Below are 17,463 nucleotides of genomic sequence, written 5' to 3' on the forward strand. Positions count from 1 at the left end.
TCTGGACAAGTCTCAAATCTCTGCAGTCTGGCCGCTTTTGGTTATAACTGTGTGAAAATTCAACTGGTGTGGATTTGCTTTGCAGATACTGACTGGTTAATAAAAGGAAATAAGGCTAATAAAAGAGGGAAAAAAGGCACCTGGGTGCTGTTTCTCAGACTCGAGAACATTTATTTTAGGCAGGGAAAACCCACATTAGGGGCAGGAGCAATTCAAGCTGCTGCCTGTCCTGCAGGAGAAAGTGATGCAGGACTGTATCACTGTGTGTCAGATTAGATGGTGATTTAGTTCAGCCTTACTTCTGCCTTGCTTTGGTTGGGTCAACAAATGAGAGGGCTTAGTTGTGACTTGAGACTGGTAAATCACCTTTCTGAAGTCTCTTTTTCACTGACTATATCCTAATAAGTTGACACAGACTCCTTCTGAATCAACACTATTTTCCAAAATATACTAATGAATTACTTAAAAACAGTTTGCACCAACTGCTTCTAAAAACAATCCCCAACATTTAAGTTATTTATTCTGAAAGGAAGCACAAGCCCAAATTTAGCTCTGTCTCATGAAAGAGAAGTTTAAAAAAGCATCCTAAAGCACAAACAAAATGTTTTTTTTTTTGTCTAACTAGATGTTCATTGTCCCAAGTCCACTTTGACAGGAAGAATAAATTCTATTAGTATCTCCAGCCCTCACAGCCACAGTATTTGGGATAAAACCAGAGTATTTTCCAACTGACATAATGATGTCTTTCCAATGGCATAGAAAGTGTGGATCTGAAGAAGGATTTACAAGAGGAGATGTTTGGATACATCCCCTCCCAAGAAAGTGGATTCTCTACATTCAAGGAATAGCAGGAAATAAACCCTAAGAGATGTTTATGGGTACATCAGTGGTGCAGTTCATGAAGAAGCAAAGTCGGTGACAGGAGATTTATCTAAGGCTCTGGAGATGTCAGCCAGCTCCCAGAAGAGGAGTTAATAGAGGCAGAGCGGACGCCAAGGCGATGGGATCAGAGGAGAAATTGCATGGTAGAGACAGTTTTATGTGGACGCTGTGGGTTAGGAAAGCCTGGCCTGATTACGGGACATTGTTTTAACCCAGAACATCAAACCTGAGATCAAGATTGTTTGTGGCACAGGCACCACGGGCTGATACCTAGTGCTTGGCCAAGGCCCTTTCTGTGTTTTTGGTTCAACTGCTGCAAGTCAGTCTCCTGAACCAGCCACGTGGTGGCAGCAAGCCTCAAGGAATCCTCGTCCAGGCGTTTTGGGACGAAATTGGCTAAATATAGCCAGTTTCAATATTCCAGACGTGCCTATTTAGAGGGGCTGGGACTTACTGTACCATTAAAATTACAGATGAAAGCCATGAGCGCTCTGCCTGGCTGTGACAGCTACAGGAGCGTGCATTTAATTTTATTTTCCTTGTTCCTTTCTGAATCCCTAGAAAATCCTTTTTCAGGAAGAGCATTCCTGGTTTGAGCTATTAGCACAGAGCATTATATAAGCTGTAAGCAGGGACAGCCATGCATCTCATAGTAGAGGTCTCACCTCCCACCAGGACACATGGGATTTTTCACAGACAGGTTAGAACACAAATATCATGGATTAGAATTGATCTGGGCTCTTGTTCATGTACAGGAGCCTCCAAACCACATCAGACAAGGACCTCCTCTCTGTTCATGCTCTCCAGAAGGCTTTAAAGCTTTGCAATGGACCTTTAGGAAAGACAGCCCTACAGGGTCCTTTCTCGTTTGGAGATGGCTGAAGTCAAGCAAACAAATAATATAGAAAAGGGAGTGAACATTTGCATGGGTGTGGGGCATATCCAGGGGTGCTGCAGCGAGTGACAGTCATGTTTGGGAAGGGACACGAGCCCTTGTGGGCTTGGGCTGTGGCTGATCAATAATTCATTTTCCCAGCTCGTGTTTGCGCTGTGCTGCCTGCTATTTACGGAGCATGAGGCTTCCCAGCTAACATTGCCTGGCCACTGGCTTGGCATGGAAATGCCAGTGCCAGACCTGGCCTTCCTGAGTTATCTACCTGTGACTTGCCAGGACCAAGATCAGCTGGTGCTGCTCCCTCCCCTCTATCTCTGCCATCAGCTCAGCAGTGTTCGGGCCCCACAAAGGCAGAAAAACTGGCTTTTATTTTTGTTTTTACGTTATTGCTGTGCTGCTCTCTTGTACACTCTGCTAAAGCATTTCACACCTGAGTCCAGCACGGCAAAAAGACCACAGTTTTTTCCTCCTAGGACTGTTAATGCCAGGGATACAGAAAGCCAGATACCTAAAATCTGGGGTCTCTGCCAGCTCTCCCTTCAGGCTGACAGAGGGTCCTGCTGCAGGAGTACATTTTCCAATTGTTATTTCATTAGCATATGTTTTATAGCATCGCAGTGTCAAGGGCTATTTCTGGCTATGACTTCACACTGATGCCTTTGGAAAGCCACACAGCACAAGGAGAAGGAGGGAGGAAGCAACCCAGATGATCTGTTGTTATAACTGGAGCATGTGGGAAGCATCATCCCTCCAGCCTCCACAGAGACAATCTAGTCATCAAGGGGTGATTCACGCTCTGAGTTCTGGCTGGATGGCCACATCCTCTGGACCAGGGTCTGGAAGGGACATGAGCTTGGGGAGCTAGAGAAAGGGCTTGGAGGCAGGTGGTGAACTGTCTAGTTTGAAGCAGGGGATGGCAAAATGATGTGGAGGAATGGATGGAGAGGTGAGGCTTGTCAAAGAGACAGCTGAGTGCTCCTTTTGGCTCAGGAGGACAAATGAGAGGAGGTGTTGCTGTGGAAATGGGCGGCAGGTGGAACTGTCAGCCCTACAAAACAAGTAGAAATATTAAGGCACTGGGTGAAAATTGACTGGCAACTGAATATAACTCCAGTTTGGCTTGCAAAGGCTTGCAGGGCTGATGGAGCATGACACAGGCTCTGAGCTCTGTGTTTGTAAGCACAGAATAGAAGATTGAACAGGCTTTGGACATGGGGCAAGGACTTGGGTCATAGTTTGGGACTGGCTTTTGGATCATCATGTGAATAGGAAGGATGTGTGGTCTGTGAGGGCCACCAAACCAGCTAAGACTGCTGCTGCCTACAGAAACATGGTAAGAATAAAATTAAAGAAAGTGAAACCCAGAGCATCAAAGCCCCAGTCCTGCTGAGAGCAGGTTTTTCTGGAAGTGACAGTCTGTTCTGGTGTGGGTTTTTTGATCTCTCTGCATAGTGCTGCAAAGTATATTCTGCAAGAAGTGAACTTTTGCAGACAGGAGGCTCTCCTCCTGCACTGTTTGTGCCTTTCATAGCAGTCAGTCATGGCCAAAACTGGTACAGCCAAGAAGAGCTCCTGGTGAAAGCAAAGCCCTGCATCCAGGGCTGCTGGAACCCAGAGAGAGTGAAGCAAGTTCCCAAATCTGCTTTCTCTCCTGCTGGCTCTGGTGTCAGCTCCGACTGGAGGAGCTGGTGGATGTGGATTACAACATTCCCAGGCTGTAAGGAACCTGGAACCTGCTCCCTCTGCTCTCAGCAGATGAATTTTTGCAATGTTTCTGTGCAGACTATGTCCCTTTCTTTATTTTGTCAGTCACTGGCCTTTGGAGTCAGGAGAGGACAATTTCACCACAAAAAAATGTCTTGCTCCCTGTACTTTCTTCTGCCCTTCTGCTGGCAGAGAAAAGCAGTGAGAAATAATTTCTCCTGCTCTCCGGGGGGGGAATTATCCTGCAAGCTTTGAGTACAATCACACAGTATCAGACTGTGGACAGTGGAAACAGTAAAAGCATTCTAAGTGTAAGTAAGCCTGGGATACAGACTCCCTTGTAAGGGATACTCTTGTCCTGGGAGAAGAATGTTGGGATGGATGCAAATCTGGCTGGGTTGCCACTTAAAAAGTCAATAGCTGGTGACTGATAGGCTGGTGCTGTATTATACCTGTTTTCTGATCTTGAAAATGGGAATTCTTCTCTGTCTCTTCAATGCCACCATGTGGTAAAGGTAAGAAAACACTGACTACACAAAACATCGTCTTTGCAGTAGGAGGTGGATGTATGGGGGGTTGCACAGCCTCATCAGGCTTTGTTTTTTTGATTAGGCAAAACACAGTCTTAGGGATGAGTGCATTTGTGTGTGTTTTACTGCTGAAACAGAATAAAAACAAAAGGAAGAGAGTCAGCATCAGTTTATCCATTCAATTAATCAGTTCAACCATTACAACTGATTGTTATTATTTGTAAAAAAACCCCAACAAACTCCACAAACATCATGAACAACAAACCCCAGTGTATGATAGTAACAGACAAACCATGGGAAAGGAAAATGATAAATGTTTTGCAGTCCTTTACCTGCCCTGCCGTGTCATAAAGCCCCAGCAGATGTTGTTGTCCTCCCACAGTCACGGTTACTGGAAGAGAGAAACAAGAAATGTTGTTTGTGCACAAGCCAGTGGCCTCATTTTGATGTGTTTTAATCCCAAATGCCAATAGACACATTAGCACATGTCCTACACTAGGCATCCTGAACCAAGCACATCTATTCAACCCAAACTGAAGGCAACCAAAGTCACAACAAAAGCAAATCCTTTATGCCAAGGTCTTATTTCTATACAGACAGCCAAGGATGAAGAGCTGCACACGCTGCTGGCATCAGGGTCCCAGGGACAGGGGGACATTTGCCTCTCTCTGCAGCCACCAACTGCACATCCTGGACTTGAAAGCACAGGATTCCTCCTTCCTCACCACAGGCTTTGGGGTGGGCTTGTCATGGATCACTGGGAGGGTTTTTTATTATTTTATTTCTTCCAGGCTGTGAAATGATGAAGCATTCAGCAGTGGCTGGTGTTTGGTGGGTCTCACTGGAGGTGCAGCTGTCCTGCCCTGTGCCATCACAGGTGAAGTGGCAGTGCTCAGTACCTGGGGCTCTGTGGTGGATGCTTTGAAGGACTGGAAGGAAGAAGAGCTTGAGTATTTTCAGGGATGTTGACCACATTCTGTCACAAATGAAGGAAAGCATGGCTTAGTTTGTTGATCACATCCAGCATATTTACTCCTTTAGCAGAATTCACTTTGAACTTCATTTTAAGCCTGTTGGCAAATTTTGAGCCCACTGGCGTTGACAAAAATGTTTTCTCATTGCCTTTGGATGAACCCCATTATTATCTGATTCCTGTAACCAGTGTTATTTCGTGTAAAGGACGTGATCTGGGTTAATGGCATTCAGTTAACCAGTTAATCTGCTTAAATCATTACTACTCAACTGCAAAGAAAGGGGGGCAGTCCAGTTCCACCCATTAGTCAACAGGAAGCCTTCAAACATTTGTCAGGAAGGTTGCTTAAAATAATGATATTGTTACAGCATATGGACTAGCAATTTTTTTAAACATGAGGAAAAGTGGCTGAACATAGGAATGAACATGGGGAGCTGTGTCAGGGATGGGAGAAGAGGCTCAGACTGCTGCCCATCAGGTGATCAAAACTTGCAATTAATGAGGGATGGGAATGAACAATAGTTATTTTGGACAAAAAAAAGAGACTTGAAAACATCGTGCAGGATCTTTATGTTTTTGATTTTTTTTTTTTTTTTTGGTGATAAAAATTTTGTCGTAGAAAAGCAGCTATGAATTTATGGAATTTAATAGCTCCTGCACTGGGGAACAGTGTCCTGTTTGAAATCTCTTAGACTGAAAGTCTCTGCCAGTGTGACTGGACAGGTTGATTATTCAGCAGCTTTACTTGCTTGCAAAGAAACACTGTAATGTTGTCAGCACACGAACAGAGCAAACCTGACATCCTGGAAGTACAAAGGCTCAGTGAGGACCAGAGCTGCTGATGAGAGCAGGATGGGCTGCACTCACCCACTGCTGGGGCTGCTCTGTGATGTGCACTGGAAGAGGAGATGGGGAAGGGGAGAGAGCTCCCTCTCCTCGTTTCAGGAGGTAGCTCCTGCACTGTGCAGCTCCCAGGGGAACTCATGGACATTGGGCATGGATGCCCAAGGGTGGAGGAGCCTGGGGAAGAAGCACAAGAGTGGGGAGATGGGCACCAACACAGACAGGAGACAGCCCAGATGCCTCACCCCTTCCTTCAACCTGACTTGAATAAAACAATTCAATATAATCCTCCCTGGTGCCGTAGTTTTCAACTTGTTGTGGTGTAGGGAGTCCCAGAATGTCCCAGCAGAGGTATGAACTGTGTAAGTTACTGGCAACACTCCTGCTTTTCTCAGCTGCCTTCTCAGAAGCAGTGGGGGTTACAGGTGGTCCAGCACAGCTCATGGGAGGCAATGGGAAATGTGCTTTGTGCTTTTTTCCCTCCCAGTTGCAACCTTGGCAAGCCTCCAATCCACCCTTGTGCCAAGAAATGCAGGAGCCAGACCTGCTCTGCAGATTTTACTCTGCTCAAGGACCAGCTGTGGGAAGATGTACCCTTCAGCTGAAGGCAATCTTCCAGCTGCAATGCACAGCTGGCCAAGGTGGTGTTTAGGAGGACATGTGGTTTCTAGGACTGCGAACAACAGTTGCACTGTCTGTCCTTGGTGGAATTTGCATGGAGCCTTCAGAGCTCCTCCAAATCAGGATGCTCTTAGGACAGCTGTGTGGCTGTGAGGCACATGGAGGTGCAGGTCAGCTGATATTTCTGGTGAATATGAAGAGACGTGCCATACATCAGTGCTGAGAGAGTTGTCCAGCTCTGCCTCTCCTGCTGGCTCACCCTGAGCACAGGCAAACTGGGCTGGGTCCTGCCTGCAAAGATCAGCTCAGGTCTTCAGTGCTTTAAAAACTTAAAAGCTGCACTGAAATTTACTCTGTGGTGAAGCTTTGTTGGCCCATCTCTTTCTCGGTGGCACCTGACTGAGAGAGCTGCACTGGCAAAAAGCCCTGGTGCAGATACAAATTGCTGCTGTGTTCCAGTAATTAATATGGTTTGGAGATAAGCTGCTTGGATAGAGGATCAGTCCATCTCGAGTGTGCTGTGCTTTGCCAGAAGGATATAATTCCTAAACTCTTATCTGTGCTTTGTGGTCCATGAAGTCACGGTGGATGTTTTGCAGCAGGTCTGTGGAGCCACACACTGAGCAGTGATTGATGGTTTGTTCAGTTCAGTTTGGCTCTTGGTCACCTCTGGGAAATGTTGAGAGGGAAAGAAGAGATTGGTGGCGTCCTACCATTACTCTCCCCACACACAGGGGATAAGAAGTGCAAGGGCTTTTGGAAAAATACATCCCAAGTCTACCCAGCTTGCATATCACATTTTAATTCTCCTTGTAGCATCTTGCCTATTATGGGTCCTGCTGTGAATTTCTGCATGGCACCAGTCCTAGATTTTTACTTTTTCTCTTTTTCTCTCTTTCTTTTTCTCCTTTTCTTCCTTTTTCCCCCCCTCTCCTGCTTTTTCTTTTGCCCATCAACCTTTATATTTTCTCTCTTCCTTTTGTTCCCCCCCTCCCCCGCTTTTTCTTTTGCCCATCAACCTTTATATTTTCTTTCTTCCTGTCGACTGTTCTAACCCGTCTCACCATCAGAAGGTATTCTTCCTGCCCACATCACCTCTCTGAGTTTGCAGCTACCACCCCAGCAAAACTGCCTTGTTGGCTAAACCTCAGCAATGGGCAGAGTGTTGTCTTTGGATTCCTGGTTCTGAATGCAGTGGGGACAAAATGGCTCACACTGGCAAATCAAATGATCCCTGGCTCTTGAAACAGGGATGTCTAGGTTAATGTATTGGTGCTAAAATTTCCACCACACTTTCAAGCAAGCAAAACAGATGTGAAAATAAATGGCTTTTGCCTGTGAAAACTTCATGGTGTTTTTATACCAAGAGTTTATCAGGCTGCCTCTGACAGGGAAAAGGCTGTTCAGAGTATCCACTTGGTGGGTCGTATTTATGAGCTGAGATTGCCCTGCTAGATTTGTAGGCCTTACTTTTGGCTTTATTCCAGTTTACTCTTACTTACCCTGTTATTATCTTTTCCTGTTCTCTCAGTGGACAGGCCTATGGGAAGCCAATGCGGAATTCCTTCCCAGCCACTGGGGTAATGCAGGCTCCTCTATGGGATTGTGAACTCAACTTTATGAGCAGTCTTGGAGTAACACGACAAATATGAACTCTCCTTGTCATTTACTGACTATATTGATATATTGATTAAGCACTGAAACAACCTGGCCTTGAACACTGAGTGCAGCAGGGACTGCAGTAAAATGAGGCTGAATATTTGCACAGTCCTGACCCTTATTTCTCTCCAGTCTGGCTTGCACCAGATGAAACAGCAGGGCAGATGTTCCCCTCCCTTCACTAGGTGGTTTTAATCAAGTGCAGAATGTGTAAAATGCTGCCTTTAAAACGGTAGCTAGGTAATAAATTAGCTGGGTATTGCTTACTAGAGTTTGAATAACTATTTTGGGTCACTTCCAAGGCTTTGTCGCCAGTCTGTGTGTCTGGGGCTCTGCTAATGGACTTCAACACAGAGCTTGAACACCACAGCAGAAGGGCAAGGTGTAGATGGATATTGTGAGGGATGGACCTCGTGTGTGGACTATGAACCAGTCTGAGATGGGAGCTCTGTTTTTACATCTGTGCTTAGTTTATATTTCTGGGGACAATGTGACAATTTTCGTTGATGTTCTTGATGCCCAAATTGCCCCAAATCCACCTGTCTGTGGCCAATCTTTGTCAAATCCTTCTCCCATTGTGCTTGTGACTTCATGGGACTGAACTGCACCCGTGGAAGAGCCCTTCAGCCAGACAGCAGCGATGTTCATGGCCTGCACTGACAGAAATGGGACATAAATTGTCTGCTGAACTCTCAAAACATCTTATGTTTGATTAATGGAGCAAAGCAGCACATAAATCTTTGGTATGACACCAAACTAGGATGCAATATCTCAGCCACGCTTAGCTGTGGCACAGGAGAGTGGATTTGCACATCAGGGGGAATTTTTCCATGCCAGTGAAGAAGTGCTTGCAGAACCCAAAGCCTGTGAAACCACCAGCCAGAATACACACAACAGCTAAGCAGCGTCTGATGGGACATCAAACAGGAAAAGTCATCTACTTATTCTAGTGCCTTCCTGCCAACAAATTAAGGTCCAGCTGCTTCAGAGAAAGATGCCAGGAACCTGTGAGCAAGCAGAGATGGTGGCACCTGCCTGGGAGGAAAGACTTTCTCATGCTTTTGGGCAAATTAGTTGGCTTCTAGCTTCAAACTTTCACAAGGGCCATCTTCTGCCCTAGCCATCAGGCTCTGAGTGTTAGTTGTGCATTTTTGTGTTCACTATTGTTTCATGTACCAGATGAATGTTACTTAACACAGACTAATCATAGAATGATAAAACAGTTAGGATGAAAGATAATCTAGTTCCAAGGCCCCTGCCATGGGCAGGGATATCTGTCACTAGACCAGGTTGCTCAATGCCCCCTCCCTCCTGGCCTTGAACACTCCCAGGGATGGCCACCAGTATAAGAACTGGTGTTCTGGTTGACCTGCTGGTACTAGAAATGCCCAAGTCTGTTTTTTTTTCAGCTGGGGAAGAAGATAAAATCAGAAGATGGGCAAAAGGACAGATCTTGGTCAGCAAGTTCCTTCTAAGGCACCTTTCAGAGTAATTTCTGTGATGTGAAGTTACCAATACAGTGAATGTGGTCTGTTCTCCAGCAGCTGATGTCCCTGGGGATACTGACTGTATCTTTGCTCACTGGGTAACATTTTTCTTCCTTCCTAAATGCAGTTTCGTGAAATCTCTTGTAATGAACTGAGAATTAATTCCCCTCCACTCTACAGATGTCTTTTGCTGTCTGGAGCTTACCCCAGACAGGACAGAAGTGTTCTGGTAGGAGTTTGTTTGAAGAAGAGTGATTTTAAAAATCTGTTTTATAAATTGTCTTCTTTTTGTAGCACATAGCTCCCAAATAAGGGTCTCAGTGGCTGGAATTTGAGGATCCCAGTCCCAGCTAGGGACTGAAACTCAAAGGCATTTAGATCAAAGACATTCAGATCTCTAATTTCCTTTGGTTCCTATAATGGTCAGACATCTAAGTAACTGAACTGGAACTACATAACCCAGGTTTTAAGAAATAGCAGCTTTGAATAGTCCATCAGAAAACAAAGTGAATGTGGGCTGTGCATTTTTATAGCACCTTGTAAGTGCCTTGTATGCATTGCTTAATCCCATCTGGGGTCATATTTTTCGTCAGAGTATCTTTCTTCTGCTGATCCAGGTGAAGAAAAAACTGTCAGGGAATAGGTGTCACAAACTGCTTGGATTTAGTTTGGGTCACTGTCTGGGGACTTAATTTCAGTTGCTGTGGACCACCCTTCAGAAGATGTTGCACTGCTGCAGCTGAAGCTGGGAATGCTCTGGAAACTGCAAATCAAAGCCCCGAGGATGCTACAATCCAGCAGCAATCCAAAAGAAGACAGTCAAAAAAAAGAGTAAGAAAGATCTTAAGGACATACACCTAGGCCAATTCATAAAAATCAACTCAGCTGAGCTCTGTGACTGGTTTCCACTTTAGCCACGAGTCTCTTTTGCATTGCTGCTCCTTGAGAATACCCCCTTTTGCTCTGGCTGAAAGGCAATCCTGCAATATTTTGTGGCCAACACACCCAGGACAGATAAGAGCTGATGTTACAGGACACTTGGCTCACCAGGGGTCTTCCAGTGCCCTGTGACTCAAGCCTGGGCCTTTCTTCACTTCCAGGCATAAGGGTCATCTCCAGGAATTTGAGTGACTTGATGCTCAAGGAATGTTTCCCCACTCCCTCCTTCATGACAAACAAGATTTGATTACAGCCAAATCAATGTTCTACCCCAAACTTACGCTGCAGCTCAGCTACACTCTTCTGAAAAGAAAATCAAAAGCATGCTATTTTGCCCTGTAATTGGCCTAAATACCTCACTTTATATGTAAATTCTACAAAATGCTTTTAATTGCTCCTGTAATCATCAACCAGCAGTCACACACAGACCTCTGAGAGCCAATGTTTTCCAAAAGAAGGGTTCTGAATAAACCTCACCATTTTCTGTCACCTCATCCATGCATGAGATCTATGTTCTGCTGAGCAAATACTTCTGCCCATCTGATATTTACAATATCTGAAACACATTTCCAGTCTGCTCCCCGTGGTGGGAGCACAGAGAGGCCTCCAGGGCTGGGATTCAGCTGATTTCACTCCATGTAGCTCTTGGTCTAATGAGGTGGTGAGGAATTCGCTGCTTTGTCTTTAGGCCACAGACATTTACTGATTCTAAAGCCAGATAGGATTCATAGCATCATTTATTCTGCTCTAAATAGCTTATCTAGTGTCTTCCTACAAGGCATATTTTCTTGTTCTTGTATCATTCTTGCAGCTGTTTTCCAAATCTTTTGTTGAGAAGTTGCTGTGACCAGACAGTGTGGTCTAGCAATGGTTTCATTAATGATCTAGCCAGAGATAACATGACTTTCCTATTCCTACCTGTCATCTCCCAATGGCTCATCTAAAGCTCTCATTGGTTGATTATCCTCATTATTTAATGAGTCTTGCAGTGCTTTATTCCTTTCTTAAGGCTAAAGTCTGGTCATTCTTGGTTTTTGTATTTGCAAGCCTCTTTATTGCATTCTTTTTTAACTCTGTGTCTGAGTGGAAAATCTGGAGAATCTATAACTCAAACACCCACTGAAGGCATCTCATAGAAGTGGAGGAGAACAGCCACGCTTCTGCAATGCTCCCAGAGCATGGAAGTCAATGTTAAAGGATTTTGGAAGTCTGGGATTGTCTATGCAGTGACAAGCTTTTTCAACAGAATGTTTCAGGTCAGAGAAACAATCTCTAAACACTATTCCGTGTTTCCTGTCCAGACATCTCTCCACTGCCCCTAGGGACTGCTCTTCATCTTGGGCTTTTATCTCCCCCACGTGGCAAGGGGCACCACTTCCCCTCTTCCTTTTCCATACAGGTTTGAAGATTCCAGTGGAATTAGTGGGAAAATGCCCAGTCCTGGCTCCTGTTGCAGCCTCACTGGGAAAGTGGCACCAGATGGCAACTCTATTGTCCCACTCTGCAACAGCAATAGATTTGTGTAGATGGTGCCATCCTAGAGGAGGATTCACGACTTGTGTTGTGTAGTTTTTTGGAACCTGAGAGGAAAAACGATGCAGCTCTTTACAGCTGGGTATTTGCTACTCAGAGACAGCAAACAGAGGAGATGCACCAGTCCACCAATCATTTTTAATCAAGCAGCTCAAATAAAATGTTCTAAATCTTTCAAAATGCATTGAGAAGTCAGACTTCAGTGTTGGCCAGCATACATGACACAGAACACAAAAGCAGTGGAGGTTGATTAGGAAAATGAAACAGAATGCATTTGGTCCAGAAATGGATGAAAGAGAATGGATATTCCCAAAGCTTTCAGAACAAGCACAACACTACAACATGAGCCAGCTTCTTCCCAGTCTGGGACATTACTTATTTATAGACAGCATGAATGAAGTTGATTTATCGGAATCATCGACCTCATTGTTTGTAAAATCAGCACTGGAGGATTTCCCCTGCATCTCCATGAATTATTGCTGTGCTAATCAATCCTTGAACAAATTCAGCTCCACTGATAGCAGAGTCCAGGGAACACTGGGGTCTCCGTTTGCAAGAAAACCGTGCCCAATTTCTCCAGTGACACAGTATGGAGGGAGCTCTTGGGACCTCAAGGTTGTGCAAAGCCATGCTGGATGGAAAAGGCAAACATGATTACAGTGCTTGGGGAATTGAAGAACAATTGACATTGTGTCCAAGAGAGTGTTTTGTTAGATTCCCTTCTGTCTTAAATGGAGAGCTGAGCACTGCTGCAGACTGGGAGGTGCTTCCTGAGTGTTTCAGCTCCCTGTGCACCTCAGCTGTCCTCATGGAAGACAGTTCTGCTCCTGTTTAGAAACTAATAATAACTCTCCAGATAAATGCAATGAATTTGCACTCAAATAGGCTCTGATGTGTGAATTTCAATGGTAATCTAATTGAAGGTCTTTTTGCTCTTTACTGAAAGTTACAGCACTAAATCCACCCAAATGCGAGACAGAGTAACAACTGCAGAATTGAGCAATATTAATAGATAGAACCTGATCATATTTTTTAAAAAAATGTGGTTGTTCCTAAACAATGAGGGATACTGGATAATATCTTAATCCTGATGGAGGGGAAGTGCCCTTTCTGAGATCACGTGATTGTCGGTGGCATTGACATGAGTGAAAGAACAAAATTTTGGCTGTAGTGTTAACCTATTAAAAAAGAAAAAAAAAGCAACCTGTAGATTACTTTTTATATTTTTAGCTCTATTAAATATTTTTGAAGTTTCCATAACTCTACCACAATATTTAAGAATATCTGTTTTTCGAAGCTGGGTTTATAACTCAAGTCAATAGCAAAGACAGTAAAGCTCTGAGATTATTAAAGTGTAACTTATAATTGGAGTATCTTTATTGGTATTTTAACTAGCTGTGCTGACCTGACCTGTAAAATACCAGATACTACAGTATTTTCTGTTTCTTTTAACACAGATAAAGTCAGTCAGGACTCTTTAGTAAAATCTTGAAACCTAACAGTGAAGGATGTATTTGGAGTTTCCTAACGATGCTGAGCTCATGGTAAGCAGAGAAAGGAGTGGGAATTTCCCGCCAAAGACAAAAAGTGCAAATAAAGGGAGAAAAATACAGGAATGAAGCGAGTTTTTGACCATTTTCCTGTATCCTTTCTGCTGTCCATGTGAGGCAAAAGTCATTCCTCTAACTCAACTAAATGCTGGGGAAAAGAATATCCCCAAAGTTATGTCAAGCATCTGGTTATCAAGGGAACATGAGACTTGGTAAATAGCATCAGAATAAACGGGAGATTAGTGGCAAAATGAGACAAATTGCACTGAAATGTATCCAGGCAATACACAGGGTGTTTCCCAGAGCATGGGAGGACAAGTCACTCTGTGTGGTTGGGGGGAATCAAGGCAGCTCATCCCTACACTTCTTGCACTGTTCAAATGTCAGAATTAGGGGGATTTTTTTCCTTGGAAATGAGAGGAATGCAGCCTGGAGAGGCAGTGCTGCCTTACAGTGCTGGCTCTGCTCTAGGTGTCCTTCTAAAACTTGTGGTGATCTGCCTTGATCTGGGTTAGATGACAGTGGGAGAAGATAATGTTGATGGAAAGGCACAGGAAGTCAGCTCTGCAGTGGGTGGGTTGTCCCCACTGTGGGCTGGACCTTCTGATGATGGAGTGACTCTATCCCAGTGACTTACAGAAGGCCCTATCAATACTGGCAGAGCACTATGGCACATACTACCTCTGCCAGGTGTGATTCATGGGGAAAAAATGGCTTTTCTGCTTACCAGCATCTTCAACAAAAAGTACAGATACCAAAGCTCGAAAGGAAGAAAAATTTGTCTACGATATACACAGATGGGGACAAGAGTGTGTTTTCTATAAAGGCCTGATATTAAGGGAAATGTGATTTATAATATAATATAGGAGTATAAACCAGGAAGCAGCCACAGCTTGGCTGCTGTTTGTGCAAAGAGCCTGGGACTCCTCTTCCTCACACTCAATGCCAGGTAAGCTGGGCAGACCTGCCCTGAGCTGGCTGTGGTACCTAAAGCCAAGACATGTCTAGTGCCAGGCTGAGGTGTTTTGGGTGCTGTGTTTGGGTATAGATCTGCAGGACACATGTGTGTGTGTCCCTGGCTTTGCCATGAGCACTCGAGCAAGACCTCTGCAGTCAAACCCCCTCCCTGGCTCAGCAAGCACAGCGATGCCTCGGGCATCATTCCAGAGTTCGGGCAGCGTAACTTAAAATAGCATCTGATGACTCTGGGTGGTGTGACTTAAAATAACATCTGATTCTCTGAGCTGTGAACTGATGGGGCAGGGACACATTTGGCACACTGAACTGAATCCAGCAGGCTCCAGTGTAATGCTGAGGTCAGTGTGAGAGCTCAGGAGCATCAGGTTTGCCCAAACTCCAGCGCTTCTGTAGCTGACATTTTACATGCCATCAGTCCTGATTTGGGCACGGGGAAGATTAAATGGTATTTTGCAGCTGCTTCCAACACCAGCCTCTCTGATGCTTAGCTTGCATCTCGTTTAAGTCTGACCTTAATGCTGGTTTTTCTCATGCACTTTTTCCCATGAGGGATTGCTTGAGAGGCCTGAAAGCAAAATACCTGTTGCTGAACCTAAGGAGGACCGGGACAGAAACTCTGCTTTGCTTTTCCCAGAGAGAAAATCAGGCCCATTGTCCTCAGCACCAGCACCAAACCTCAGCTGCTATTTACCCTGCAGCTTCCAGAGATTAGCCAAACATTTGGGCAGCAGCTCTAAGCCTATATGACTTAAGAAGCAGAAATGTTAAACACTGTAAACAAAAGTCTTGAAAATATTTAAACTTTCTGATAAGAAAATCTGAAGTTAGGAATTATTATTTTTTTCTTGGCTACCACAAAGGTCTCAAATGCTGCTAATGCTTTCTCTACACCCTGCTGAGGATCTTTCTGCTTTCCTGTCCAATGTGGCAGCCACTGCAGACAATGAAGTGATTGTAATGTTGGTAAAGCAACAGATGGAGACAGATGAATGGTCTTAACCTTCAGTGTGTTTTGTGTGCCTGTGAAAGGGAGAGGTGAGAGCAAACCTGAGCTCTGGACACCCTTATCCTTTTTTCCAGCACAGTTGCACTCACATGAAGCAGAGGGTGATATCCCATGATCCCAGAAGGGTATTTCTAGGGATGAATTGGTGGCCCTTTGAGCACAGAACTGGGTCTTGCAGCCTCCTCTTGGGAGAGCAAGAGGCTGCAGGTTGGCTGCAGCCCAGGGTGTACAGAAGAGGTGCTGAAGTGCCTGGTTGAGCTGAGGCCAGAGGATTTTCCTTTGAACAGAAAAAATAAATCCAAATTCCTCTGTAGAGCTGGAGAGGAATTTTCAGCTATAAAATGTGATTTCTACAGAATCCGAAGTTTCCATGGGAAGCTATCGCTTTCAACAGAGGAGTTCAGATGTTTCCACTGGGAGAAATGAGGTGAAATGATGTGAATTAACTGACCCTGATCTGAACTGTTCCCTCTGTTAAAACGACCTGAGCCAGTTTAAGTAAAGCTCTTTCCCTGACAGTGACAGTGACTCCTGTACCTGGGGCAGTGACCCTCGATGGGAACACAGCCCTGGGATGCCAGGGAGGCACCATGGGCACTGGGGCAGTCGGTGGCTTCCTGGGCAACCAGCAATGCAGCCTGGACTGGGAGCAAACACAAATAACCAGATCTGGTCCTCCAGCTGTCATGGAGTGCTCTACACAAAGGTGAAAACGAGGTTTAACACAGAGTCCAGATTTTTCAGCCTGTTGGAAATGCATTAAACTGCTGGTGTGGATAGGCATGACCCTCACCTTGATTTAAAAGTTTTGAAGTGAAAACTATTGAGTTTTTTTCAACAGATCCATTTATTTGCTTTTTTTTTATTTGCAGAAAGTTCGTTCTTATGAAAATGTTATAATTTTAAACCTTTCATTTACACGCACAATGAAAATGAATTCTGAAATGCGTAGCTCTTCCAAGTGACAGGAATTTGTGATGGGTTTCTGCCCTAACCAAAGCTCTTTAGACTTCTAACTCTCATGTTAGGATTAAATAATTTAACTGTTCTGTTAATCATTCCATGCTTGAATACAATTTCTGAATCCAGTGTTCTAATTCAGTGGTATTTCCAGGAATTAATTGTACTGCCTGTTAGCTGTAACTCCATTTAGACTGTATTTACTCTTGAAAAGATTTATTAGGTTTAATTCACCTTCTCTGCTGCCTTGTGAACAACAGAGGCAGCTCTGCTGAGCTCAGAGGAGTTACTTTTGTTTGGGAGAAACATCAATCACGTAGCTGAAAAAAAAAGTGAACTACTTTTGAAACAAGCAGTGTATATTTTAATGTAAATTGCTGTTAAAATGTTATGATCTTAAAATGGAATGGTCACTAGGTGCAGAGAGCAGAAATTTATGAGGAAATGATTATTTTTATAACATTTAATCTTTTGCTTTAGGTGAGAAAGGAACAAAGTCAGAAAAATATAGGATAGCAGCAAATAGCTCAATTAAAAAATCAAAATATTAGCCTGTACGAAATTGGGCATCTCTCCAACTTATTCTTTTACCTGGCATAAATATTATTTCTTTTATACCTAGCTTTATTTAAGGCTGTATTTGCTTAAGGGCTGGCTGAAATATACAGCTCTTAAGCATTCTGAGAGAGTGTCTTAAACATCATGCCTGGTAATTTTTCTATTTCCCACTGTTCTCCTGAGAGCCCAACAGTTCATTCCCTCTTGTTTTCTGGAGCTTTAATCTATATTAGAAAACGTTGACACACTTCTTCAGCTACATGAAAGTGCCACTAATGGGGATCCCATCTGACTTTAGAGGAAAGGGACTTTGAAGAAAAATCACAGAAAATTGCAAATAAAGGA

The 17,463-nt window shown here is 44.1% G+C and overlaps 1 protein-coding gene across 1 annotated transcript in view; it reads right to left on the reverse strand.

Annotated features, from left to right (window-relative positions):
* The window catches only part of RHOJ (ras homolog family member J), a 61,193-nt gene that overhangs the window by 11,910 nt on the left and 31,820 nt on the right, over positions 1 to 17,463 (reverse strand). The window contains exon 2 of the mRNA XM_042047308.1: positions 4,344 to 4,402. Coding sequence (XP_041903242.1) covers positions 4,344 to 4,402 — 59 coding nt within the window. The remainder of the gene's footprint in view (positions 1 to 4,343; positions 4,403 to 17,463) is intronic.

Source organism: Corvus kubaryi, unplaced genomic scaffold (genome assembly GCF_017639235.1).
Source record: "Corvus kubaryi isolate FWS band 111438036 unplaced genomic scaffold, C.kubaryi_AGA036_p1.0 66, whole genome shotgun sequence".
Classification (NCBI taxonomy): domain Eukaryota; kingdom Metazoa; phylum Chordata; class Aves; order Passeriformes; family Corvidae; genus Corvus; species Corvus kubaryi.